We start from the raw sequence: 27217 nt of genomic DNA on the forward strand, positions 1-27217 counted from the left end.
CTCTGATTGGACATCTCTGCGGGGCGCTGCGCGGCACAGCCAATGATCGCGGGCCGGCGCGGCGGCGGGAGGGGGGGCGAGCGCAGCCTGGAGCTGCGGCGCCGGCGGGTTGAGCCGGGCGATCCTAGCCCGGCGAGGCGGGCAGGGCGGGGCGCGCACAGCGGGAGAGAGCCTGGCGCCCACCGCAGAGACTGTCGCCAGGTGCCTAGGTAGGGGTCAGCACCCGGGACTTGGAGTTGGGAAGTGGGGTGCGGACCGCCGAGCCGCCCTGTGCAGCCAGCGTGCTGGAGAGGGGTGGTCTTGCGAGGCCGCGTCTACGTGGGCAGCCGGAATCTGGCGTGCAGAGATTCCCGCTGTGTCTGCAGGGCCAGGTCCTCGGGGTGGCTCCCTGAACCTTCATCTGTCTAAGCCAGCTATGCGGGTGCCCTGCCACCTGCGTCCCTTCCGCAGCTGCTGTCTGCGGGACTGCATAGAAGCCCCGCGCGCAGTGCCTTGGGCCCTGGCTTTGGGTGGAGGCCGTGTCTATTCGGAGTGGGTCTGGACGGGTGCACCCACGTGTGGATCTCGGCGGAGCGCTTCTCCCACGGCCCTCCCGTGAGTCTTCCGTGGAGAGCTGGGGGCGGGGATGATGAATGGGACGGATGCGGCGAGCGACTTCAGCTGCTGCGTAGTCGTCCCCTGGCTGAGTGAGGGTGGCGGAGGCGGCGCTGTGGTTTCTGGGTTGGTGGGTACAGGATTGGTGCTCCGAGGGTGCACACGTGCGCGGGGAGCTGTGTGTGGTGTTTGGAGGCGGGTGTGCGTGCGTCACGTGGACACGAGTGTGCCTGTGTACGTGGGGGGATGCGTTTCAGGATGGAGTGGTGTGTGAGCAACGGGTCACGAGGACAAGGGTTACCACTGTCAGGGAAGGGGTGTGTGCCTGTCTTGAGGGTGTTACAGAGTGAGCAGAGCTCGCGTCACATGGCTTGGGGGGGTCCCAGGACTATGTCTCAGCGGGTGCCTCTCTTTGCCTTGGCCAGGTTCAGGGTGTGATTGAAGCGCATAGCTGTGTCCTTGAAAATCCCTGGGATTTTCAAGGCTGGGTCTTCTTCGCATCCCTACCTCTTCCATCCCACGTACACTGTGGGTCAAACTGTTCTAGACCCTACTACTTGCTCCTTGGTTCCCCAAGCTCAGTCCTCACACCAGGACTGAGGCTTATTTTAAACCTTATCCAACTGAATTGCTTCCCAGCTTAACACTCCTTTGGTGTTGGAGGCCTCTGGTTTCTGTCCACAAACCCTAAACCAATAAACCAAGCCCAAGTCCCACTACCGTGTTGGGTAGGGATCTCTCTTAGGCACAAGGGTGAGCTCCCATTTCTCCCTTGGGAATCCTGCTTAGTGGTCACAATGTCACCTCCTCCAGGAGAACACCTCCGAGGCCAGTGTAAGTGGACCTTAGCTTCTCTCTCAGGATGCACACCTTCACCAAGGAACTTTGCACAGCAGCCACATCTGCCATGTTGATCTTCACAGAGAGCAAGCACCGTCCCCTATAGGCCAGTCTCTCTGACTCGAGATGCTCTTCTCCAAGTGTCCACATTGTCTACTGCTTTTCTCCTTCCAAAGCTGCTTAGAGCTTGCATTGCATACAAGCCCTTCCTGCACTACATCAGTTGCGTCCCCTAGCATCTCGCTCCTGCCTTGTCTTGTTGCAGTCGCTGGCTTCCCAGCACATCCCATGGCACCTATCATGTATTTATTGCTAGCATTCTTATTTTTTGCTTCATGACTCTACTGGAAGGCAAATGGTGAGGGTGGGAACTTTGTCTTTTCGGTTTACCAGGTTACCTCCTAGCACCTATATAGCAGATACCCCGTGAATAGTTGTAGCAGGGATGCAGGACTCTGAATCTGCATGCCTGGAATCAGTGTGTCTGTCTGTTCCCCAGACTCACACTAGAGGCAAACTCTGAACATATTTGCATGTTAGAAATCCTCCTGTTAGCAACTGGTGTGGAGGGAGGGGTGGGATATTAATCTGGAGGTAGGGAGACCTCCAGAAATAGTGAGAGAACAGTAGAGGTCAGAACCTGGCTATTTTATCCCCAGATCTGTGCTGTTAAAGGTGCTTAACTTAGTGAGCTCATCCAGCCAGCAAAGGGGGGTGGGGTGGGGAGGTGGAGATCAAAGAGGCTTCTCAAAGGATGTGATGTCTGAACTGGTCTTCAGGCAGTGAAGACAAGGGAGGTACATTCCTGGCAGAAGGAGCAGCTTGTGCAAAGGCCTGGTGACACAGAGCTTGCAGTTTGCAAACCTTGAAGTTGTGGGGTGCAGCCAGGGCAGAGAGTGAGTCCTGCAGGAGATGGAGGGAGTGGGTGGGGAGAGGGAGGGAGAGAGGAGAAACAGTCCCTTTGGCTCTTGCCTTTCTGGTCCAGGTCCTATGAAAGCTGGGGAAATGGAGTTCCCATCTCTATGATGGGAACAGTGGACGAATAACAGAACAGGGATGGTGCTGAGTTGGATAGGTCCCTGATGTAGCTGAGCTGCCCAGAAACAGGGATGGGGGAGTTCACTGGAAAGAGAATGGAGGCTCAGAGCTGGTGTAGAAAAAGAAGCCCACAGATGACAGTTTCCACAGGTGGGCTGAAGGATGCCTTGTGAAGGATAGCGGCAGTGGGGGAGGTACGAGCCCACCTGGGTGTTTGGGGATCCCCGAGGTAGTGGGAGGACCATCCTCACAGCAGGCATCCTTGAGCATGACTTGGCACCACACTCCTGGGTCTCCCTCAAGGGGACTGAGTCATCCCAGGCAGGGCGGGGGAGCTGCAAAGGCCACCACTGCCAGAGTGAGTCCCTAATGAGACCCTAGCCAGAAGCATAAGCAGGCTACAGTGCAGTGGTCCAGAGATGTCAGGACCGCTTTGATATGCTGCCCACATGGCCACTACCTCCTTGCATTTCCTCCATGACCATTCCTTTGCTGATCAGGCTGTTCATCCTCTGCCTGGATGGCGATTGGTCCCTGGCTCAGCCTGACTCTGGAACATTCTAGCAGAACTCTGAAGTCACTGGTCCCGGAAGTTACCAGTGAAAGTAGGGCTGCTTGAACCAGTGTGGGTGACTGCAGGGTCTCCTTGCTCTTTCTTCTCCTGTCCTCTGTTAAGAGACTTAGCTGGATGGGCCGTATCCTCAGAAAGAGGTCAGATGAAGTGGGCTTCTGAAGCCAAGAGTTGGTGTACTTGGGAGTGGCAGACACTTGGAGGGTGGGGTGCAGCTTGAAGGAGAAGCCTGAGTCAAGCTAGCCTGGAGCCAGGCACCTAAAGTGGGTTGTGTTTGGTAGAGCAGGGCTCACTTAGACTTGCTTCTTAATGCACATACAGTCCAGCTACATATTACTTAGGCACAGACCGCTTCTGTGTCCACCGCTTCATCCACTTCCTTCTAAGGGTTCACAGAGAAGGCTGGACAGTAGCCATCTGTCTAACTCACCTGTGAGAAAACTGATGTCTCAGGAAGCTTAGTGTCCTAGTCCTGCAGGGTGGTCCTAGAACTCGGGAGGCAGGTGCAGGCAGATCTGGCCAGCCCGGTTTACAAAGCGAGTTCCAGGACAGTCCAGGGTTACAGAGGAAGGCTGGCTCAAAAACCATAGTGTGTGTGTGTGTGTGTGTGTGTGTGTGTGTGTGTGTGTCTATCTATCTATCTATCTATCTATCTATCTATCTATCTATCTATCTATCTATCCTTAGTGCCCTAACCCAGGCAGCGCAGCTCCCATCGGGGAGAACAGGATTTGAACTTTCCTAATGAGGGAGAACCGGAGGCTGGGGCTGTTCTTTTGGCCTGTGGAGAAATCCCTTGCCCACAAGACTCTTTGCTGTGTCCTGGGACTTGGGTCTACATCTCAGCCTGTCTGTCCATCTTTTTGTTTGTCCACTTGATCCTGTTTACCTGCTAAATTGCCTTATTCTCAAGACTTTAGTTTGGGTAGGGCCTTGAGAAAACCCATTGGGTGAGCCGCTACGGAGGAGTGGACCCTCAGGCTAGCCTTACAAACCACCACCAGTTTCAGGCTGGTGGGACAGATAACCCTGTGGAGTAAACCTGGAGTCTGGTTCCCCTGGCCCTAGCCACATCTATGTGCAGGCCTAAAGGGACAGAAATGCATATGATCAGCTGGTAAAAGGGAAGCCCTCCTCAGAGAGAGAGAGAGAGAGAGAGAGAGAAAGAGAGAGAGAGAGAGAGAGAGAGAGAGAGAGAGAGAGAGAGAGAGAGAGAGAGAGAGAGAGAGAGAGAGAATGAGATCTGTTTGTCTGCACAGTTGTGCTCCTGGGTGCAGATCCACAGCACAGACAGACCAGTTTCCAGCCTCCTGTATATTCTTCTTCCCTGGTCAGACACAGGCCTCCATGCATACAGCACAGCCACAGGCCAGGCACAAGGCCCTATCTCCGAGACTCTGGGCAGAAACTTTGGGCCTCCCTTGCTGCCTCTCTCCAGCCAAGCCTGGCTTAGTCACCTGAATTTGATCCAGGCGAGAGGGAGGGATGGATGGAGAGCCTGACGTCAGCTCTCACAACCTCCTCCCACAACCACCCTCGCATCCATCTGGGCCCCAGCTCATCCCATGCAGTCGCTACTCAGTTCTTTGGAGCTTGTTAGCAGCAACCGCTGTTCTGGGTCCCTAACAGCATCAGCTTCTTGACACCTCACAACCACATGGGCGCAAGGTCTACCTCGTGGGCCATTTCACCAATGAGGAATACCCAAAGCTATCTGCCCTACTCACTCCCTCCTAACAGCCAGGAAGTAGGCAGCCTGGCCACCCCGGGCTTCAGACTCAGATGGGAAGGCTTCTGCACCTACTTGCTGTGTGGTCCCAGACTCACCCTTCTGCTCCTCCCTGTCCCCCCCCCTCCCATTCTCCCTAACCCCATCTTGTCTAAGGAAAAGGGGAAAGAGAGCTAAGGAAAGATGGCCTTTTAGAAGTTGTAGCTGTAGGGAAATCATATGCAAAAGTTATGGGCCAGGCCAGCCTGGGGCTTCTCTCCGCTGGAGGCTCCCTTCTGCCTCTGTGCACAATCCTGATGTGGTCTGCAGCCTGAGGCTAATTGGGCTTCCCTCACTGAGAGTGCTTTCCCATCCAAGTAATGGGACCAGGGCTGCAGAGATCGCTATGGCGACCACTTGTATTCAGCAAATATTTATCGAGCTCTTACGTGCCAGGCGCTGCCGAAGACACAAGTGATCTTACGGAGACAAAGCAGACTGAAGAACTCATCTCAGGGCTTAGGACCTGGTGGGGAGGCCTACCCTATGGAGAAGGGAAGAGAGGGAGGAAAAGGAGTCAGGCTTGGGGGGGGGGGCTCTCCTCACCCTCCTCACCTCTTCCAGGGAGGCCCCTCAGAGCTCTAGCCGCACAAGTTTCCTTTCTTCTCTCTAGCAGCAGCTCTGCTGCCTCTGCTGCCTCCTGGCTCCTAGCACTCAGGCACATGTGAGTGTAACATTTGGTCACATGGGCGGACTGGAGAAAAACAAAACAGGAAGAATATAGAAACTGCATTAGTGTCTTGTGTGGTAGACCCCAAGGTGGCCCTTCAGCTGGTGTACCCTCCCCGGGGCTGGCAGTTCTATTGGGATAGGGGCGCGGGGAGCCAGGCAGAGGCTCTGACCTCTGCCCAAGCCTGATGGTAGCCAGAGCAGCTAGATAGATATAGCATCTACAGTACAGAGGGGAGCCTGGCTTGCCCCAGAGCTGTGGTAGGTTGTCAGCAGAGGTGGCTTCCTACCAACGGCTAGGGTATTCCAGCTGGCCCTACCCCCCCCCCGCCCCCGTGCCCTCATTCGCCATAAAAGATGGAGAGCCAAAGGTAGAGTGAGCAATGGCACCCATGGGACCTGTGTTCTCTGAGTTGCAGTCAGGATAGAGGAAGTCACCCACAGGCCGGAAGGGCAGGGGTTCAGGAGTCCACTTACTTCCTTTTCTTAGAAGATGCAGAATGAGGCCCAGTAAAGAGGGAGCTTAGGGAGAGGGTGGAGCCAGCATGTGGTGGAGATAGTGGTCCTGGTCCTGAGAGTAAGTCTGGGCTTGGCCAGGGGCCGTGTGTAGCTAGGGGTTATGGCTGATGTGCGGGTGGGCCCGAGGCTGGGGACTGAGGCTCAAGCCAGGACCACTGTTAGGGCTTTGAGTAGGTTGGGGACCCAGGGAGCAGTAGATGGGACGTGTGAAGCCAGACCCAGGAGCACCTGGGCCCCAGCAGAGCAGCCGTAAAGGGACATTTGGTCACATGGGCAGGCTGGGACAAACAAACCAGGAGGGATATAGAAACTGCACTAGTGTCTTGTGTGGCAGACCCCAAGGTGGCCCCTCCCCTAGAGTAGCCTCTCCTGGGCTGGCCACTCTACTAGGGCAGAGAGGTGAATGACCAGATTTATCTCGGGGTCTTGAAGATAGTGAGAGGAGGTGATGGAAGCCAGAGAGACCTCAGGGAATGTTCTTAAAAATGTGGAGAGGGACTGTAGTGAAGGTCTGGGGGACATCCAGGAGGAATTCCTGGAGGAGGTGTCTGGGTCTGCTGCCCCAGTGCTCCGCCTGCTTCTATGGGGCTGTGCTGTCAGCAAGGGTGTCAACTGCTGAGCCACTGGCCAGCCTGTGTAGTTGGGACTGAATTGACCTGGAACTTCGTGCCTTAGTGTAACTTGGCTTCTGGGCTATTCCCACATCTGTCTGTCCTCACTGCAGAACCAGTTTTATTTCTCTTTCTTTCTCTTTCCTTCTCTCTCTCTCTCTCTCTCTCCCCCTCTCTTTCTTTCTTCCTTTTTAAGATTTATTCATTTATTTTATCTTATGTATATGAGTACACTATAGCTGCACAGATGGTTGTGAGCCTTCATGTGGTTGTTGTGAATTGAATTTTAGGACCTCTGCTCTCTCTGGTCAGCCCTGCTCACTCAGGCCAAAAGATTTATTTATTATTATGCTTAAGTACACTATAGCTGTCCTCAGACGCACCAGAAGAGAGCATCAGATCTCATTACGGGTGGTTGTGAGCCACCATGTGGTTGCTGGGATTTGAACTCAGGACCTTCAGAAGAGCAGTCAGTGCTCTTACCCCCTGAGCCATCTCGCCAGCCCCTTGTTGCCCCTTTCTATGTAGAAGTCAGAGCAGAAGTGACTGTACCCATTTTATGGGCAGGACACTGAGGGCATGCAGCAGAGCTAAGTGAGCTACTGGGGATCCCTAGGTTTGGATGCCAGTAAGCCCAGCCAAGGGAACAGCCATGAGGTAGGTCTATAGCACTGTGGCTATAGAGCGAGAAGGATCTAGACTCAATCCACTTGTCTGGCCAGGAGTAACACTCTTTCCTTTCTCAGGTTCCCAACAAGGTTCTATAGAATATCCGCTGACTGAAGTGATGGAGAGTGGCCCAGCTGTCTGCTGCCAAGACCCTCGAGCAGAGCTGGTAGATCGGGTGGCAGCCATCAATGTGGCCCACTTGGAAGAGCCAGATGAGGGTCCAGAGCCTGCCAGGAATGGTGTGGACCCTCCACCCCGGGCCAGAGCTGCCTCTGTGATCCCTGGCAGTGCTTCAAGATCCACTCCAGGACGTCCCAGCCTCTCAGCGAGAAAGTTCTCCCTGCAGGAGCGACCAGCTGGAAGCTGTCTGGAGGCTCAGGCTGGGCCTTACTCTACAGGACCTGCCAGTCACATCTCCCCTCGGGCCTGGCGGAGACCCACCATCGAGTCCCACCGTGTGGCCATCTCCGACTCAGAGGTTAGTGAGGTGGACTTAGAGGTTGTTTGTGGACCTGCCGGGAAAGCCTGGGTTTTCACCCCCTATATGTACCATATACTTAGCTTTCTTTGGTTTGCAAACCTTTAGAGCTCACTGAGAAGTTTACTACCTCACAGTAGGGCTTCTCCCAACCCAGGGAAGGGCCATCCTGGCTTCTTCTCACCCTCAGCCTAGGCATAGGGCTCTCTCTTGTTCCTAAGAAGCCTTCTTAGAGCTTTGAGAATTGATCATGTATGTCTCTACCCCCAAACCATCCCAAGCTTGAGCCATAATCACACCTCCGAGAGACTGCTCTGACTTTTGAACTGCAGTGCGCTTCCAGTTCCTGGTCTTTCGTGGGCTTGGATCTGAATGTGAACTGGGATCCTGATGGGAACACAGCCTAGCGAGGGCTTCACCCATCGTATCTTCACACATCACCCGAGGCTTCTTGTCTCTCATGGTGGTGATTGCTACCCTCTAATCTTCCCCATCCAAAGTTGAAAGGCTGGTGAGAGCTGTGGGCCTGAGAAGTAGAGGCTGGGCCCTGAACAATCTCCCAAGATGGGAGCACTGTTGCCTAAGAATGAGCATGTCCAGCATGTGAAGGAGCTGTGCTTGATGCTCCTCTCTCCCCCAGGACTGTGTGCAACTGAACCAGTACAAGCTGCAGAGTGAGATTGGCAAGGTAGGACCTGGGCAGGATGCAGGCGGGGGCGGCGCGGCAGAGTAGAGTCGTCCTCTCTGAGCGTCCTTCTTTCCCTCTGATGGGACTGGGGAGCAGAGCCGGGAACCCCCAGCCTGATTGGGAGATTATTAGGGGAGGGCAAAGATAACTTCTAACTCCTGACTCCCGGGGTTCTTAATGGAGACTAGGGGAGACAAGAGGCTGCATGGAGCTGTGAGGCAGGGGTGGGTGGTTCCCAGGGCACAGGAGTCCCCTCCTCATCAGTTGGAAATGTGAGCCCCGGAACCAGGTGGTAGGAGATAGGGTGGAGCTGGCATGCAGAGTCTGGGACTGGAGCTGTTGAGAATGTGGCTATATCTTGAGGGGCTGACGATGGCTCTCTGCAGGGTGCCTATGGTGTGGTGAGGCTGGCCTACAACGAAAGTGAAGACAGACACTATGTGAGTCTGGGGCTGGGAATGGTGTTGCCCAGAAGTCCAGAGAGTGGGGAGAAGTGCTGGGGAAAGGGGCCAGTGGGGCTGGGAACACGTGTTGCCCAGGTCAGACCCCAGAAGCCCAGTGTGTAGGGAGAAGTGCTGGGGAAAGGAGCCAGGCCTACCTCTTAGGGGGTGGTTCCTGTTCCTGGGGTGTGTTGAGGGAATGGACTTTCCATTTCTTGGGGTATGTAAGCAGAGCCTGGCTTCCTCTGAAGAGAGAACAGGAGGAAGGCCTAGACTGGGCTATGGCATAGCAGACATACCTGGCCACTTGCTCAGTGCCAGTGGTAGCTGTCAGTGTGCTCATCTGGACCATGGTCCCCATGTGACCTGCCTTTTCTAGCCCCTGGTGGCTGCACAGATGTGATATTTCTGTCCCTTTCTCCACAGGCTATGAAAGTCCTCTCCAAAAAGAAGTTATTGAAGCAATATGGCTTTCCTCGTATGTATGCCTTGACCTTGGGAGCTCCTAGGCTTGGGGCAGAGGAGGGAATGGTCCCTAATTCCTTTTGTTTAGGAGTATGGGTAGAGGGTAGGAAGCAGGAGCCAAGGCCTGGGGATGGACTAGGTTTAGTTCACTGGAACGAGATCTCAGCCTCATGAGGGTCTTTCTCCAGGATCAGTGCCTTGACTCCCTTTTTGGTCACAGGTCGTCCTCCCCCGAGAGGGTCCCAAGCTGCCCAGGGAGGGCCAGCCAAACAGCTGCTGCCCCTGGAGCGTGTGTACCAGGAGATTGCCATTCTCAAGAAGCTGGACCACGTGAATGTAGTCAAGTTGATTGAGGTAGGAGGGGTGGCGAGTATACTGGAACTCGGTCAATGGGTGAGTGGCTGGGTGGGGTGGGTGCTCAGCCTACTGGGGCCTAGGGAGCAGGTGGGGTAAGGCACTGGGGGCAGAACATCCTTGGATGGGACTGTGGAGGTATTGAGGCAGTCCAGGCTGGTCCAGGGTGCTCCTGCTGAGGGTGAAGGGTAGCCCCGGAGGTAACTGTGAATCCCTTCTCCAGGGGTAGGGGTTGTTACATGGAGGGCTGATGGGGAGGTCCGTAATACTGAGACCCCTGTGTTGGCACCTGTACAGTTCCTGCTTTGTATCCAGGGTGGCTGCAGGGCACAGTGGGGGTCTTAGGTTAGAAAAGGACAGGAGGCCCGGGTTCTCCAACTCCATTCCTCCTCAAACCCTGTGCCTGTGTCTGCTCCCTCTGACCAGGTCTTGGATGATCCAGCTGAAGACAATCTCTATTTGGGTGAGTGACCCAGCTCATCCCCACAGTAACTTACCTAGGGCTGGTCCCAGTGAGGGCTCCCCAGGGACACACAGAATGTTCGGATAGCCATGATCTCTTGTACTCTCAAGCCTTGGATTCACTTGTACAGCACTGCAGAATGATACCTAGATTAATCATGGATTTTTTTTTTTTTTTTTTTTTTTTTTGAGACAGGGTTTCTCTGTGTAGCCCTGGCTGTCCTGGAACTCACTCTGTAGACCAGGTTGGCCTTGAACTCAGAAATCCGCCTGCCTCCCAAGTGCTAGGATTAAAGGCCTGTGCCTCCACTGCCTGGCTAGATTAATCATGTTTAGTGACTATTTCTTGGCCCCACTCTCTGCCCCTGACCAGTCTGGGTCAGTATGGTTCTGCACTCAGTAGGTACAAGAAGCTAGCTGAGTCAGTGAATCTGGGGATCCAGCCTCAGTTTTCTCACCTATAAAATGGGATACTAGGGTCGGGAGTGTAACTCAGCAGTAGAGCACTTGCCCAGCATGCTTGGGGAACTGGGCTCAATACCCAGCCCTTCGAAAATGATAGTTCTAATAACAAAATAATAAAATGAGGTACGGATGGTATGGATCTTGTAGGGTTGATGTCAAGAAATGTGCGCATTCGTAATCATCCTTATTAATATGGATGTTACTATTTAAGTTCTTTATCCTGATTGATCCTTGGGCCTTTTCAGGAGGAGATTTGGAAAAAACGAGATAGGAGGGCTAGAGGTGAAACTCTAGGGATTGCCCAGGACTTGCAAGAAGACCCTGGGTTTCTGCTCCATCACAGAAAGGGAGTGAGGCAGGAGAGCTGGCTTTAAGCATCAAGAGGCAAGGCTTTGGTCAGGGTGTTACTAACTGGAGCTTTGGGAACATGTCCGCCCTTTCTCAAGCTTCAGTCCCTGCCTGGCAAAGGGCTCCATGCTGAAGTCTCAGCACCCAAGGATAAGGTCAGGCAGGCCCATGGGGAGGAACCCCTGAGCCTCTCCAGAACAGGGAGGAACCTCGGCACTGCTCCCCACCCCCCGCCTTACGATACCTCTCTTCTCTCTTTTCTTTCAGTGTTCGACCTCCTGAGAAAGGGGTGAGTTCCCCGTCCCATTCAGGCAGGCTGTTTCTAATCCAGGTCTTCTTATCTCCCTCTGTCTCCCTGCCCAGAGTCCAGCTAGTGTAAGAGAAAGCAGAGCTGTACACCAGCTCTCAGGGTAAATAAGAGACCTGGGACCACTCAAATGACGGCCAGTGAGGCTTGTGGAGGCTGGGGGACTCAGGCTGGGAGAGGGATGGGCTTTGAGTCAGACCTTGACAAACTAGGAAGATATTTGGTTGGAAGTGGAAGAAGGGATATTCTCAGGTAAAACTCACACTTGCATTTAAATCACCAAGGGTTCTTTGAGCATTACTACCAGCTCATGGTTATGGCAGAGAGAAAGCCAAGGATCAGAGAAGGGGCATAGCCTACCCAAGGGTACACGGCAAGCTGTCGATAAAGCCTGGTGTTCTAACCCCATCTGCCTGCCCTGTTTGATGTATGAGAGTATTTGCAGAGCAACTGACATGGCCTAGTGGGTACAGGGCTGGGTGGACCTGAACCCCTCACTGCCAGGCCTCAGATGAAGCTTATGAACTATCTCACTGCCAGTCCTTTCCTGAAAGACTAATTTGTTTTAACCTGCATTCAAAACAAGACGACTTTAGGGACTGAGCCTGTAACTGAGCTGGTAGAGGACTTATATCTAGGATGCACCAAGGGTTCAGTCCCTAGCACTGCATAAAACCAAGAACAGCAGCTAATGCCTGTAATCAGGAGGTGGAGCCAAGAGGATTAGAACTTCAGAGGTTCAAGGTCATCATTAGCTACATACTGAATTTAGGCCAGCCTGGGCTACCTTAGACCCTGTCTTACCACCACCACTATCACCCCCACCACCACCATCACCGCCACCACGACAATAGCAACAAGTATATGGTTGGTTTTTTGGTAACAGGATCTCACTATGTTGACTGAATTCGAACTCATGGTGAGTCTCCTGCATCTGCCTCTGAAGTGCTGGGGTTACAGGCACTTTCTGTAATACCAGGCTGTTTTTTGTTTTTTGTTTTGTTTTGAGACATGGTCTCACTATGTAGCTCTGGCTGTTTAGAACTTGCTGTGTAAACTAGGCTGACCTTAAAGCCACAGAGATTCTCCAGGAGGCAGGCCTCCTGAATACTGGGGTTAAAAGTGTGCTCCACCACACTAGTTTAAAAAAAAGGGAAGTTTGTATTGCTGCCAATGTCTGTTACTAATAATCTGGGACACTAACTATACCTATCTTTATCACGTGCTATACATTCTGAAACATTGTATTTCATTAGACAAGAAAAAAAACAGACCCACTTGATTGATTGCCTGACTCTTGAGAGACTGGGTCCACAGTTTTAGAGCCAGTGGTTTAAATGGCATCTTTGTAATTATTTGGTTAAACTTAATTCTTGCAAGAGCTACAAGCCAGTGGAAAAGGAGATAAATTTGCCTTGAAATTATGGTTGAAAAGGGATAGATAGGTCACAACAGTTCTGGCATATAGGAGAAGCTAGTATCATCTATGAACCCATGAGCATCAGGAACCCAGGAAGGTCCCTGTCCCCCAGTCCTTGCAGCCTTCTGTACTCCTGATGCCACTGAACAGTCCTCCCTCCTTCCTCACAGGCCAGTCATGGAAGTGCCCTGCGACAAGCCCTTCCCAGAGGAACAAGCTCGCCTCTACCTTCGGGATATCATCCTGGGCCTCGAGTACTGTGAGTGAGACTGCCTGTCCACGGGGACTGGATCTAGAGGACATAGGAGCCGGCTTTGCCCACGCTAAACAGCCATTGAGCCCTTCTGTCAGTCAGCGCTGGTCTACCAATCAGCTTTAGAGGAGAAAGGGGCGGGGAGGTGTGGGTGGAGGACCGAGTGGACTTCTCTGGGCATGCGCTAGATTCTTCGGCGTGCCTCGTATTCACCACCGTGTGGCTCTGCGTGTCTTTCCTGTCCTGGTCTTTCCCGCTGGGTTCTATCCAAGCTTCTCCTCTCTGCAGAACATCAGGAGATACGGGATGGAAAGGATTTGTGTCCAGCTGCTTGGGAAAGAGTGTCTCCTGGCGTAGTGCCTGTGTCCTTGGCGGAGTAGGCTTAGCTGTAAGGACTTCTATGCTCAGGGGCGCATAGCTTCATTGCCAGGAAGTACATTCACTTATTCATTTATTTCATCCATTCACTTTCACTCACTTATGTGCACCTGCTTGGGACACAGATGATGGTCTAGGACTGAGGGAGCTCTGTGTGGCAAGTGATGCCTGCCAGGGCTGCAGAGGCACAGGTGCCATGACAGGCTTTCTGGAAGAGGCTGAGATCAAGTCCTAAAGAGTCAAGGTTCACTGGCCAACTCTGAGGGTTGATGGTAGGAGAGCCTGTCAGGCAGAGGCAAGAGAGGAATGGGGCTATTCTGTCTGGATGGTGTGTTCAAGTGGCGTGGCCTTGTAGTTGATGAGCAACGGCGCTGGAACACTGTCCAGGCCATATCGTGAAGGCTGCAAACATCTCTGTGGAAGACTTTATGACCAAAGCCTGTCAGTATTATGAGGGCCCTGAGCAGAGGAAAGCCTGATGGGATTTGCTTCTTAGAAAGCGCTGCCTGGCAGCTGTGTGGTGGCTGGATGGGGCGTGAGAGGCGGCCAGCTGGCCAGGGGCAGGTTATTTCCACAGCTCAAGTGACAGATGGTGAGGTTGAGATTAGAGCAGTAGCAATAGGATGGGAAGGAGGTAGGGTGGCCCGGCGTGGGGAGACTAACTGGTCCAGGGAGAGGAGGGCCCTCGGAAACCTAGGGTTCTGGCCTGAGTCGGAAAATAGGGTGCTGCCCATCTCTCTAACCTCTCATCTGGACCTGTTGTGAGTGAATTCTCCCTCCCTAGCTGAGGTGTAACCCACAATGTCACGGGGGCATCTCTAGGCTGCTGAGCCCCTCTGGCGTCTCCAGATTAGCGCTCTCTTTGTACATGTAGGGAATCTGAGGCACATAAACAAGTGTTTAATACATAGACTCCAGTAAGAGTCCACAGTGTAGGAAGGATGGGTAACGTTTTATTCTCTGTCTGTTGATCTAGTAAGCAGTGAGCAAGAACCACCCTTCCAGGGTTTGGCTGTACCCGCTTCCTTTGGTGGGTCCTTCTCCTCTGCCGAGGTCCTGTCTGCCACCTCCTAACCCCACGTCAGATGCATGCTAATCTAGGGTTCTAGGTTACAACCTCCTTAGGGCCCAGCTGATCCTAATGAAAGGCATCTCTGAGGTGAGAGTTAGCCCCGGGAGCTGGAGAGGTGGATGAGGGAGGCATCTGTGCCCCAAAGACTTGTCATTCTGGACTTGTGGAGGGACAGCTGGGGCTGGTCAGAAAGGCCCAGATGATGAAGGCAGGTGTATTAAGATAGACACTGAGATGCAACACACACACACACACACACACACACACACACACACACACACAAACACACACACATACACACACATATACACATGCAAATCACTCATGCACAGGCTTGTTTTTTTTTTCTTTTTAACTCAGGTGTTACTATGTAGCCCAGGCTGGCCTCAATCTCCTCATCACTGCAGTCATTTAAGTCTCTCAGGTTATGGTGGATGACAGGCACTGTGTGCCACTACACCCAGCCTGGGCTCTCCTCACCTTAGGTTCGGTTGGCTGCTTGCTCTGAGGTCGAGAGGAGGGGGAGGAGCTGAGGTGGTTTTGAGAATTTTTTGAAACGGGTCTTTAGGGTCAGAGAACAGTAGGGGGAAAATGTGGAGTTTCTTTTTTCCTTTTCATGTTTGAGAAAGGGTATTGCTGTATAGCCCAGGATGGCCTAGAATTTGCAGTCCTCCTGACTCAGCTGAGATTACAGTCATGTATCAGTCTGCCTGGCTAGAGTGGGGAGTTTTCTCTTTTGCTAAATGGGGGTTGTAGATAGGTGTCAAGTTCTGATACTGAGACGCATATCGATACTGTTATCTGTCAGACATTCACATGTGTACAGGGCCTGAGTTCAGGGGCAGGCCTAGAGTTGAGAAAAGAATTAAAGACTATATTCCATGGTCAAATGGGCATCATTTGGGCCTTCCCTGCTCTGATGGGGATGTCAGATTAGTGTCCCTTTCTGGCAGGGCTAGACCCTGGAGACAATGCAGGGTCCCAGTGTTCTGCACTGTTCTCTGGCTTCGTTCTGCTGGAGATGTCTGACCTTCACCCCAACCCTCTTCATCCTGGTGATGCTGAGGCCTGGTGCCTCCTTCTCTGACACCCAGTTATTCAGATTCCTAGGGCTGAGGCAGTACCGTTGTGTCTATAGCACACTAGAGGACCCCACCCCCCAACCCCCAAGCCAAGCATCAGTCCTGGGATGGAGGATTCCCTGGTTGAGACTGGACCTAAGCATAGTCTTCGATGTGGTTTGGGCCTGCAGACAGTGCTGATGTGGGAAGGGCCTCTGGAGAAATTGTCCTTCCCTGTATTTTCCTGTGACTTCCCTCCTCAACAGGAAATGCCTAGTTTGTTGAGGGAAGAGCACCGGACTTGGAGTCCAAAGGCTCCCAAGAGCCCCTTCAGTGTCTTCAATTGCATTGTGCAGTAGGTGGCCCCAATGTCATCTTCTGAGGTTCTCTCATCACATGAGTGGACATGGGCTGGGATGCAGCTTGCTTCTTAGGCTGGGTGAAGGCAGGAGAGGGGCCCGGGATGGCGATCCCCCAGGCTTGCATATCCCCCTCTTCTCTCTGCAGTGCACTGCCAGAAGATTGTCCACAGGGACATCAAGCCATCTAATCTACTCCTTGGGGACGATGGACATGTGAAGATCGCTGACTTTGGTGTCAGCAACCAGTTTGAGGGGAATGATGCTCAGCTGTCTAGTACGGCAGGGACCCCGGCGTTCATGGCCCCAGAGGCCATTTCTGATTCTGGCCAGAGCTTCAGTGGGAAGGTGAGTCCCAGGGTCAGGGCTAGGTTGGGATTTGGGTGGAGGGGCAGAACAGCTTGCAGTGAGCGGGGAGGGGGGGAACTTCTTGCATCTAATAGTGGTATGCCCATCTTTTCTCTGGAGCCCAACACATACCCCATGTGGAGCTTCTCTGATTTCCTAGCGAATGGTTACAGTCTCCCTTGTATCTCTTACTGCTGCTTGTTCTGTGTGAGGCTCTGGGCTGGGCTGTGGTACAGGCAGAACCAAAACAGTCCCATTCATATCCTTCTGTGATAAGGGCTGAGGAGGGTGGAGGTTTCCTCAGGTCCTGGACATGGCAGGGTCTAGACTGGGCCATGAGAATCTGAGCGGGAGGCGGAATCTAGGGATGTGCAGGAGGATTAAGAGGCCTAAGGCTGGTGGCTGGGGTTTAGACCCTTTTGTGGCCAGAGGTGGTTATGAGTGCAGCCCGACACCAAACTGTAAGCTTACTTACAACATATAGGGGAAGAGAGCAAGAGTGAGTGAGCAAGAGAGAGAGAGAGACTGAGAGCAAGAGAGCAGGAGAGGGAGAGACAGAGATTATTTCTTGGCCTCATAGTTTTCCAGTGTCATCATCATAGAGGTACCTGGTTTAGAGAGACTGAATGCTTCTGCTTTGCTGAGGGGACAGGCAGGTTTCCTAAGGGTACTGCAGCAGTGTGGATGCCTGCCCTCACTGCCTGGGGCTGACTGCAGCCCCACTGCATGCTGCCTGCCATACAGGGAAGGGGAAGAGGTTGCTGGGCAGTGTGGGCCTTGGAGTTCAAACAGAGGCCAAGGGTATAAATTAGTTTTTCAACTCTATCTATCTATCTATCTATCTATCTATCTATCTATCTATCTATTTATTTTTATATGTAAGTACACTGTAGCTGTCTTCAGACATTCCAGAAGAGGGCATCAGATCTCATTACGGATGGTTGTGAGCCACCATGTGGTTGCTGGGATTTGAATTCAAGACCTTCTTCAGAAGAGCAGTTAGTGCTCTTCATTGCTGAGCCATCTCTCCAGCCCATTTTTCAACTCTTTTTATTTGAGGCTGGGCACATAGCTCAATGGTAGAACATTTGATTAGCATGCATGTGCTGGGTTCATTCCCTAACACTGCAAAATGAAAATCAAAAAAGGATTTAAAAAGTTTTTTCAATAATTCTAAATTACTGAAAAGTTATAAGAGTATAAAGGAATCCTGTGTGACTTTAAAAACAATTAGTATGTTATTTTATGCTGTGGGTGTTTGGCTTCCATGTATGCTAGCATGTGTGCCTCGCGCCAGCAAAAGCCAGAAAGGGTGTTGAATCCCCTGGGATTGACGTTACAGAGTGCTGTGAGCTACCATGTGGGGCCTGGGAACCAAACCCACACCCTCTGGAAGAGCAACCAATCCTCTTAGCCACTGAGCCATCTTTCCAGCCTTTTACCCGGATCCATCAGCTTTCCACATTCACTTTTTCATTGTCTTTATGTTTCTGAATATTCCTATTACATTTTTCTGAATCATTCAAAAGTTTATTTTGAGACAGTATGTCTGTTTATCATTATGTGCTTTAGTGACTTTCCTAAGAGCGAGGACATCCTCTTATATAATCTCAGTACAGTGACCAAGGTCAGGAACTTATCACTATTGAGACTGTTCTATAATGTGTTGCACACATGTAAATTGTTATGAAATGGTATTAATGTTCTCAGCTTGCTTGTTTTCTTCTCTCTTTCACTCACTCTCTCTTTCTCTCTCTCTTTCTTCCTTTCTTAACCCTGAAGAACCATCAGGGTCACTTGTCACATGTCCCTAGAGTCCTCTGATCTGGAAGCATTTCTCCCTCCACCCTTTTTCTGGGGTGAGGGGTGGAGACAGGGTATCACATATCCCATGCTGCTGTAGAACTTGCTGTGTAGCTGAGGATGACCCTGAACTAGTGATTTTCCAGTAGCTACGTCCCAAGTGTTTACAAACACATTATCTTGTGTTATTCCTGCCCTCCAGCTTCTTGGCCTCTCTTTGTCATTCTGACTTTGGTGATTGGAAAGAAAACTGATGTCTCCGGACACACCAGTTTGCATTTACCTTGCGTTCCCTGGAAGGATAGATGGATGGATGGATGGATGGATGGATGGATGGATGGATGATGATGATGATGATGGTTGTCTGTGTCAGGGGCTGCACACATGAGGGTCTTATGAAGAGCCCCACCTGGGTCTGAGAGGAGTTGTTGGAGGGCATGGGGATAAGGGGGACACAGGTGCCTCTGGCATCGGAAGCAGTTGGACAGTAACTGAAGTGAGGCTCTCTTGAACCCAAAGCTACTTATCGAGCAGGAGTTTAATACATACTGTGTTTGGGAAGTCCATCTGTGTCATGGAGGCGGCAGGTGACCTCGCAGATGAAATGAGGCTTGGAACCTGCTGAGTTAGAAACAGTGTCTGCTCTGGGCCTGTCCCTAGGAAGCCCACAGTCCCAGGAATGTTGCAGCTCTGTTCCGGTCATCCTAGGCATCTCCCCGTGCTTAGCGCAGGGCCCAGCATAGATCAAGCCTCAGGGAGTGTTTGCTGATTGATGCCTATCTGGGGGAGGAGTGTCCCTGCAGGGCTCTGGCGCAGCCTAATAAAGATGGGTGAGGTGGAAGTGGGGTGGTCATATTTGCTGACGCAGCTTGTTTCTTTCTAGGCCTTGGATGTCTGGGCCACTGGGGTCACGCTATATTGCTTTGTCTATGGGAAGGTGAGTCCTGAGGAGCCTGCGCAACTGTGACTGGATTCAAGGATGCAGGAGTTGGGTGATAGATGCGGGGTCTTTTTGTGTGTGTGTCCCCCTAGACAAAACAGCTTTTGAGAAGTCTGAGGGAAGAGAGGCCTTTTGTTTCTTTCTTCCCGCTGGGAGGGATTGGTTTGTTGTCCTGGGACAGCACATATCCAAGATGAGGGGACAATGGTATTGCCTCCTCTCCTCCAGAGTGAGCCCTGTCCTCTCCTGATGTCATTCATTCCTTTCATCCACGCAATCATTTCTTCACATTGTTGGGTCTTGCTGACCTCTAACCCTGCCCACACTTAGGAAGGCAGGCCGTATCTTAGTGAACACGTCCCCAAACCCCAGGTCCTGGGAGAGGAAGGCTTTGCTGCAGGCGCTTTTATTGCTGGTGGCAGGTGCAGCCAGCATAGTTCTCCAGTGACTCATCCGCTCAGTTACATTTGCTGAGCCCTTGCTGTGTGCCCTGAACAAGTTAGATGGGGCCTTCCCAGCTGCTGGGTTGGGGGTGGGGCATAAACTGCCCTGCACCCTTGGCCCCCTACAGCGTGGATCAAGGCCTACATCCTGTCTGCCTTTTCTTCCCACAGTGCCCGTTCATTGATGAGTACATCCTGGCCCTGCACCGGAAGATCAAGAATGAGGCCGTTGTGTTCCCTGAAGGGTGAGTTGTCTGTGGAGGGGGGAGTGGGAATCATGGAAGCCCCGCCCACCACTCCTGAACTTAAGCAGAGCATTTGCCCTGTGAGGGCCCCATCTCAGCCTTCAGAGTTTGAAAGGGGAAACTGATCCCTGGGAGAGGCCAGAGCAGATGGATGGCCTTCTGCCCTTCCATCTGAGGAATAATATGTCTGGGATTCTTCTCTCTCTCTCTCTCTCTCTCTCTCTCTTATATTTTTTTTTGAGACAGGGTTTTTCTGTCCTGGAACTCACTCTGTAGACCCGGCTGGCCTCGGACTCAGAAATCCGCCTGCCTCTGCTTCCCCAGTGCTGGGATTGAAGGCGTGCGCCACCACTGCCTGGGATTATTCTTGGTCCCGAGGAAGGGAGAAAAGAACCCTCATTCATGGTGGCATCCTGATCCCCTTCCTCTTCTCTGCCTAGGCCAGAGGTCAGCGAGGAACTCAAAGACCTGATCCTGAAGATGCTAGACAAGAATCCTGAAACAAGAATTGGGGTGTCAGATATCAAGGTGGGAGACGAGAGGCCTTGTCCAGGGCCAAGGTCTGCATCCCCTTCTGGACAGACCTACCCTGGGGCCTGTGTGTTGGGTTTGGGTTTGGCATTTCTGGGTTGAGGATTCCTTCGAGGTCAATGCTAGGGATGCTTGGTGACCTTAGCTGGTTGATGTCTGACCCTTTCTTGGGTTCTGACCCTGGTTGATGACCCTGACTCTTCTCTATCTTCTGGGCTCTACAGTTACACCCTTGGGTGACCAAGCATGGAGAGGAACCCCTCCCTTCAGAGGAGGAACACTGCAGTGTGGTGGAGGTGACTGAGGAAGAGGTGAAGAACTCAGTCAGGCTCATCCCCAGCTGGACCACTGTGGTAAGAGGGTGAGGGATGGGACTCTCTCGTCTTAGAGGGGTGTGGCCACTGCTTGGGACTTGCTCTGCTCTTGGCCGTTAAGGGAACATTAGGGCATCAGGTCAATCAGCCAGAGTACAGGGGCCATGGAAGCCTCTGCTCCATTGGAGTCTATGGAGTATTGGAATAAGGTCACCTGAGGTTTGGGGAGGGCATGGCAGAAAGAAGCAGTCCCTTCCTTGCCTGCATTCTGTGAACTGTTGCTCTTCCCAAGGCACTACGCTGGTGTCTAGGCATGACAGTGAAAAACCTGGAGGCCTGTCAGTTAGACCACACCCTCCCCCATGAACCTATCTGCTTGCCAAGGCTGGCACTGGCTGGCCAGGCCTATTCCCCATATTGACCTATCTTCCCCAGATCTTGGTCAAGTCTATGCTGAGAAAGCGTTCCTTTGGAAACCCATTCGAGCCCCAAGCACGCAGGGAAGAAAGATCCATGTCTGCGCCAGGAAACTTACTGATGTAAGTACAGTGGGCCGAGGCCTGTGGGCTCATCCCTGGGCTTGGGCTGAAGTGTGGCACTGAGACATGTCCCCAACTTGTACTAGTTGTGGAGCTGTCCCTAGAGCCTAAGTTTCAGAGCAGGGCCCCATTTGCACCCTTGTCTAGGCCCAATGTCCTGTATGCACACACTGTAAGAGATGAAGACTTAACTCAGCCTTCCCTGGGACAGATCTTCTTTCTGGAAGCCTACAGTGGTCATGCTCTCCTACTGAGTCCAGCCCAACTCTCTGGCTTCTAATCTGTGGTTCCCTCAGCCTTTGGCAGTCAAAAATCTATAGATTCAGGTTTGCTCTTTATTGAAGGCTGGTGTCCATAGAGAAATGGGCCCTTCTGACCACTTTCCCTGGCCCCAGGCTGGGCATTTGATGCCCTCCTGAGTGGCTCCTGTTATCCAGTTATTTTTCTCATCGAGTGAGTCCATGTGGACCAGTTAGCTGACAAGGCTGGATGAGAAGAGCCCATTTGCTAAGGGGTCTCTGCTTTGAACCACGTCTATGAGTTCACTACTTTGGGAGAGATCAGAAAATCAGTTCTCTGAACATTGATTCTGGCTTTCAGTTTTTCTGCTGCAGTAAAATACACCTTCCAGTTAGAGTTTGTGCGTAGAGCTTCAGAGAGAACAGCGAGGCACTGTGAACCAGAATACCATGGTCCTAGTGCAGTTAGGTACCTCTCTGGCTGTGAGGGAGCTCGGGAAACGGGCTGTACTTTTGACTTGCCCTGTGGAAAAGGTACTTTCCCAGGGAGGTGAGCATGGATCTTGTGCAGGCCTGTCCTTTCAAGGAGTGGCCACACAGTGAGGTAGACCTGGGAGATGTCTACATCCTCACTCCTCTTTGAAGTAACCGGTATCAGGGACCTGATGCTGGAGTGGATCATGTAGGATTTGACAGACGAACTAGGACAGATCTGAGAGTGAAAAGGAATCTGTTGATGATTATGTAGAGACAACAGTCTGACATCACGATTGTGCAGTAAACAGGACCACTCCAGCTCAGTGTTTGTGTCCTGGCGCCCCCTGGTGGCACAATGAAGCAGCCAATAGTTAAGAATAGTTCCAGTTTGTTCCCTGGAACTGAACAAAACAAGGATAAAGTACACTTTAACCTCACCGACGGCCTTGGGATCCTTGGTAGATTCCATTTTTAACATTTTATGATATTATTAGTCCAGTTCAGCGAGACTGATCCTTTGATTGGATTTTTTTTTTTTTTTTTTGAGACAGGGTTTCTCTGTATAGCCCTGGCTGTCCTGGAACTCACTCTATAGTCCAGGCTGGCCTCGAAATCAGAAATCCACCTGCCTCTGCCTCCCAAGTGCTAGAATTAAAGGTGTGTGCCACCACTGCCCTGCTGATTGGGCATTTTTAAAACAAAGGTTGGGAGTAGGGGTGGGTGATCAGATTCAGGGATGTGATGTGTTGAATGGTGGAATTCCAAGACTGGTGGTAACTCTGCCCCATGAGCAAGGTAAAGAAAACACAGAATGAAAGCCTTCTACCCACCGGAGGCCAGTCAAGGTCAACATGGAAGACCTTTGACCTGGCCAGTGCTCCTGGGATACCAGAAAGTCATCTGGGTCAGATAGTGAGAGATTCTTGAGAGGTTTAGATTCCATCCCAGAGTAGGGGGTAGCCACAGAAGAGGTGTGGGTTCTGGCTGGGGCCAGGGGAAGTAGTAAGAAGAACTGCCAAGATGGTACAGATCCTAGGGAGGCTAGTGTGGAGTGGGGATCTGAAAGACTATAGGATAGTCAACCATGTGGGAATGGATGCAAGAATCTCCTGCATACACATTCTGACTCCTGGGATCTCTCTGCCCCTGGTGTTTCCTAACAGGAAAGAAGGCTGTGGAGAAGGGGGCAAAAGCCCAGAGCTTCCCGGAGTCCAGGAAGATGAGGCTGCATCCTGAGTCCCTGCATGTGCCCAGGGCCATCGGCAGCATGCTCATTCCGCACCTCCAGAGGCCCACCGCCCTCATGCAATAGTCGCCCCTGCAGGCAGGGGGCTGGGGACTGCGGCCCCTCTCCTGGCCCCCCTCACCCATTGTGCTGCATGACCTGCGCACAGGCACATCCAGGGACAGGATTGGAATGTGTGTCATTTGGGGCTTGGTGGGGGGGTCCCGATTGGTTCTCTCTGTTCTGATCCATCTTGTGGGGGAATATTAGAAACCCTACCTAACTGGCTGGTGAGGCCCAGGGCAGAAGGCAAGAGACCAGAATGGCAGGTGGTGACCTGGTGGGCTCCTCAGAGAACTCCCATAGGGATTGGTGGCATGCCTAGCTGCTGCACACAAGCAGGGGTGATCGCCTCACCTCTGTGTGGAAGGTGCCGAGTGCTGGTGTACTCAGATCTCCAGTGTGGATGTTACCGATAATGACACCTGCCTGGGAGCAGACTGATCTTGGAGAATCCGGATTCTTCTTTCATTGTCTTTTACCTGAGGGCTAGGGTGGGAGCAGTTGTGGCGGGGAGCATTTTCCTCCAGCTTCGGGTAGTCCCTTGCACACTGGCAGTCATCTGGACTTGGCATTCATGGACTGTGTTTTACGCTCTGCACTCGCCGGAGAAAGGGCTAAAGTGAATCCAGCTTGGAGCATAGCCCTGAGCCCAGAGCAGTGTACTTTGCCTGCCAAACCCCCTTCCAGTCTTATGGATCTCCAGAATGAAGGTTGCAGAACACCAGGAGTGACAAGGAGGGCCACGATTCTCAGAACTGTAGCCCTGCAGATGTGGAAATGACTGGGATCCAGGCTCTGAGCCGATGCTGGCTTACTCACCACAGGCCTATGATGAAGGATGAACTGCCCAGGTGGGAGGCTCAGCCAGATGAAGGACCATACAAGATGCACTCCTTGTCAGGCAGGTGGCCTTCCTGCCAGTTGCTTCAGTACAGGACATCAGACAGTCAGTCCACACAGATCAGAGCTGCACAATTGGGACAGGCGTGGACACTGCCCTTCCAGAACAGATGTCAGCTCTGTGGATTCTGTGGTTGTCTGGCTATTCTAATGTTTACTCATAATGCTCATAGGGATTGGTCCCCCAAAGGGAGATGAGCAGGACTCAGGTAGCCCTCTCTGAAAGCCTCCCATAAGAGATCCTGGCTGCCCACTTGGGTTTTGAATGCAGGAGGACTGGACTAGAAAGAGAGAGGCTGGGTGGGAGCACTGGTTCCCACTGTATCTCTGTGCCCATGGGTGTACATTGCTCCTTCATGTGCACATGCGTGTGTGTGCCCATCTGCTGTATACAGCACACTTGCATGTCTCATACTGGCACATGCATCTGTAATATAGTTTCTACATCAACTTATGCCTAGGAGCAGCAGGTAGCCCATTGTCAAAGGGCTCCCATTTCAACCCAACTCCTCTGCAGTAAGGCAGCCAGTGTAACCCAGGGCTTGACAACAAGTCATCAATTCCATCTCTAAGAATACTTTTATAGAGTGAATGGGAGGCAAGCTAAATACCAACCAATAAATAGCAAGGGATCAGGGAACTTCATGGATGGGACCTACCTGGGAGAAGCTTGCAGTTGGGTGGCTGGCCTCATTGTCCCCAGCAGAGCCAGGAAGGCATGCTCACTGTCACCTGTTGCTGAGAGCTTCAGTTGGCTTTGGTTTTGAATGTAGCAGAAGTGAACAAACTCCATAAGAGTGTTTATAAAAATTAACTTCTTAGGAAGTGAATCACAAACAATAAAAAGCCCTTTCTTGAGTTAAAAAAAAAAAAAGGCTTTGTATGTCTTCTGTATCCAGACATGTTTATTTCTTGTCACGGTTGACTTGGCTCAGTTTTCTGGAAGGCTCTGTCTGAGGCACTGTAGACTCCTGAACAGCATGGTATGGTAGGGAGAGGAGAGGTGGAAGGTAGGCTCATGAGGCTAGGGACTCCTGTCTCCTCTGCAACTTTGGGGAGAACTGAGTGCTTGAGAGCCATAGGATACATTGCCTTTTTTTTTTTCAAAGATTTATTTGCTTATTTTATGTATGTGAGTACACTGTCGCTGTCTTTAGACACACCAAAAGAGGGCATCAGATCCCATTACAGATAGTTGTGAGCCACCATGTGGTTGCTGGGAATTGAACTCAGAACCTCTGGAAGAGCAGCCAGTGCTCTTAGCCGCTGAGCCCTCTGTCCAGCCCCCGCATTTCCTGTTTCATCGGGGGTTCAGGAAGGCTAAGTTGGGGAACTGGCATGCCCAGTGTCTTGCCTATGACTTCTTAGCCTCAACACTAACACTCTAGTCATGGGGTCCTCCAGGGTGGCAGTATCAAATGTCATCCTTGGGTCAGACAGCCTTGTGTTTGGCTACCTGCCTGATAACTGACACCTTCAGCGGGTCTTTTCAGGAGCCTTAGTCTCTTCATTGGCATAGTACTAATAGTATCAGCCCTTTCATGGAGTTTTTGTGACAGTAAATTAAGTCCTTGTTACAAGAGCCTGGCTTGTTACAGTTAACTCAGAAGATGAGCACCTTCTGGGTGTTGCCCAGCAGGCCCTACATGGCTGCAACTAGATGAAGCTGGAGACTGACGAGTGCTGAAGATCAAGAAGATGACCAAGCTAGAGGCTATCAGTTGGTCATCAGTTTTTCTACCTGAAGAATGCAGACCCTCAATGTTCCTGGCTGCTTCTTGGTCACCTTATGCTCCTGTGAGGGGCGGTACTAGGCCTTCTCCAGAAGGGAGAGGGTGGCCAAATGAGTTTGTCAAGTGCCAGACCAATACATAGGTTTTGTTCCCATTTCTTCCCTATCCCCACAGTCTCTCAGTTTCAGCCCCTGACTCTCACCCCACTGGTCTCCAGCCTATGTCCCCAATAGCTGCCTAGCAAGAATGTCACTCTAGTATTCAGGGCCTGCTTCTGGCCTCTCTGGGTGCCCTACTGGCTCAGGTTCTACCCACCAACCCATTCCCTCCTCTCTCCATAGTGTCTTCTAGCTCATAGACTCCTCCAGGTACTGCCTTCCCCATACCCCCACCTCTGTGTGTCAAAGTACATTATACGTTCAATCAAGATGGTTGGGTCCTGAGAACTTTGGAGAGTATCACAGGTGCTCCATGTGATTTTCCCATGAATCTAATCCTTTTAGCATGCACATTAGTAGGACAACTGAGGCTCAGAGAAAAGTGCCTTAGAAAAATGTCAGGTTAGAATCTAATCTCTCTCTCTTCTTTTTTTTCGTTTTTTTCAGACAGGGTTTCTCTCTGTAGCCCTGGCTGTCCTGGAACTCACTCTGTAGACCAGGCTGGCCTTGAACTCAGAAATTCACCTGTCTCTGCCTCCCAAGTGCTGGGATTAAAGGCGTGCACCACCACCGCCTGGCTGAATCTACATCTCTTGATCACTAACCCCCGACCCAGGCCTTTCCACACAAGCTCCCAGGAGAACGGTAAGCCCTACACATGTAAAGTCAAATGGGGAACCCAGAGATAGAAAGTACTATACCACATAGAAGAACTGAGCCCCAGCAACAGTGGGTCTGGTTAGAGGTTTGAGAGGCAGTTGGACATGCCTTGGGGAACCTTGGTGCCTATGAGAACATGTCTACAGGCTTTGAGTCCTACAGACCTGTTTCCAGGTCTCTGTTTCCTCAATCTCTCAGTGTACATGGTGGCTCAAGGGGGTGGGGGATGGGAGCTACTGAAGGTTCCAGATTTCCCAGGGGATACATATCTCAGGTTACAATGTGACCTCCACTATACATAGGAGATCACACTCAAAACAGCCTTCACCTTCTCAAATATAAATAGACGGTAGCCCCTGTGGGGAGCCTGGGGGTACGTAGCACTGGGTGTCTACTGAAGACTTGGTCAGGACAGCAAGTGGCAATCTGGCTGGACTAGGCCTCTGAGGTGTCAGTGCTACTGAATTCCAGGCTTACATGTTAGAGCATCCCTCCCTAACACCCTTCCTCCACCCCCGCCCCCCACATGTAATCAGCTATACCTGGTGGCCACAGACATTTCTCCAGCTGAGATGAGAACAGGTCAAAGCTTGGGTCTTCACTGTCCTAGAAACCCAGTGTCCACCTGTTCATGCCTCCCTGCTCCTCTCCACAGCTGACTACTTACTAGAAGGTCACATGGTCGGAAGGATACAGAACGTAACTTTTCTCTGCCACAGGTAGTTTTAATGAACCACGGTAAAGTTTGACACCAGGGGTGGGGGAGGGCT

General features: G+C 51.9%; 1 protein-coding gene across 1 annotated transcript; it reads left to right on the forward strand.

The window, feature by feature from the left end:
- The first annotated feature begins 87 nt into the window (after positions 1 to 87).
- On the forward strand, positions 88 to 24770 carry Camkk1 (calcium/calmodulin dependent protein kinase kinase 1). Its single transcript, XM_031352989.1, has 16 exons — positions 88 to 209; positions 7357 to 7757; positions 8398 to 8445; positions 8832 to 8885; positions 9312 to 9363; positions 9571 to 9704; positions 10131 to 10167; positions 11247 to 11268; positions 12877 to 12965; positions 15978 to 16177; positions 18864 to 18917; positions 19535 to 19608; positions 20049 to 20136; positions 20364 to 20492; positions 20889 to 20992; positions 22872 to 24770. The coding sequence occupies exons 2-16, from the start codon at positions 7398 to 7400 to the stop codon at positions 22942 to 22944; spliced, it is 1518 nt and encodes a 505-aa protein (XP_031208849.1). The 5' UTR covers positions 88 to 209; positions 7357 to 7397; the 3' UTR covers positions 22945 to 24770.
- Positions 24771 to 27217: the final 2447 nt, after the last annotated feature.

This window comes from Mastomys coucha, unplaced genomic scaffold (assembly GCF_008632895.1).
Source record: "Mastomys coucha isolate ucsf_1 unplaced genomic scaffold, UCSF_Mcou_1 pScaffold5, whole genome shotgun sequence".
NCBI lineage: Eukaryota > Metazoa > Chordata > Mammalia > Rodentia > Muridae > Mastomys > Mastomys coucha.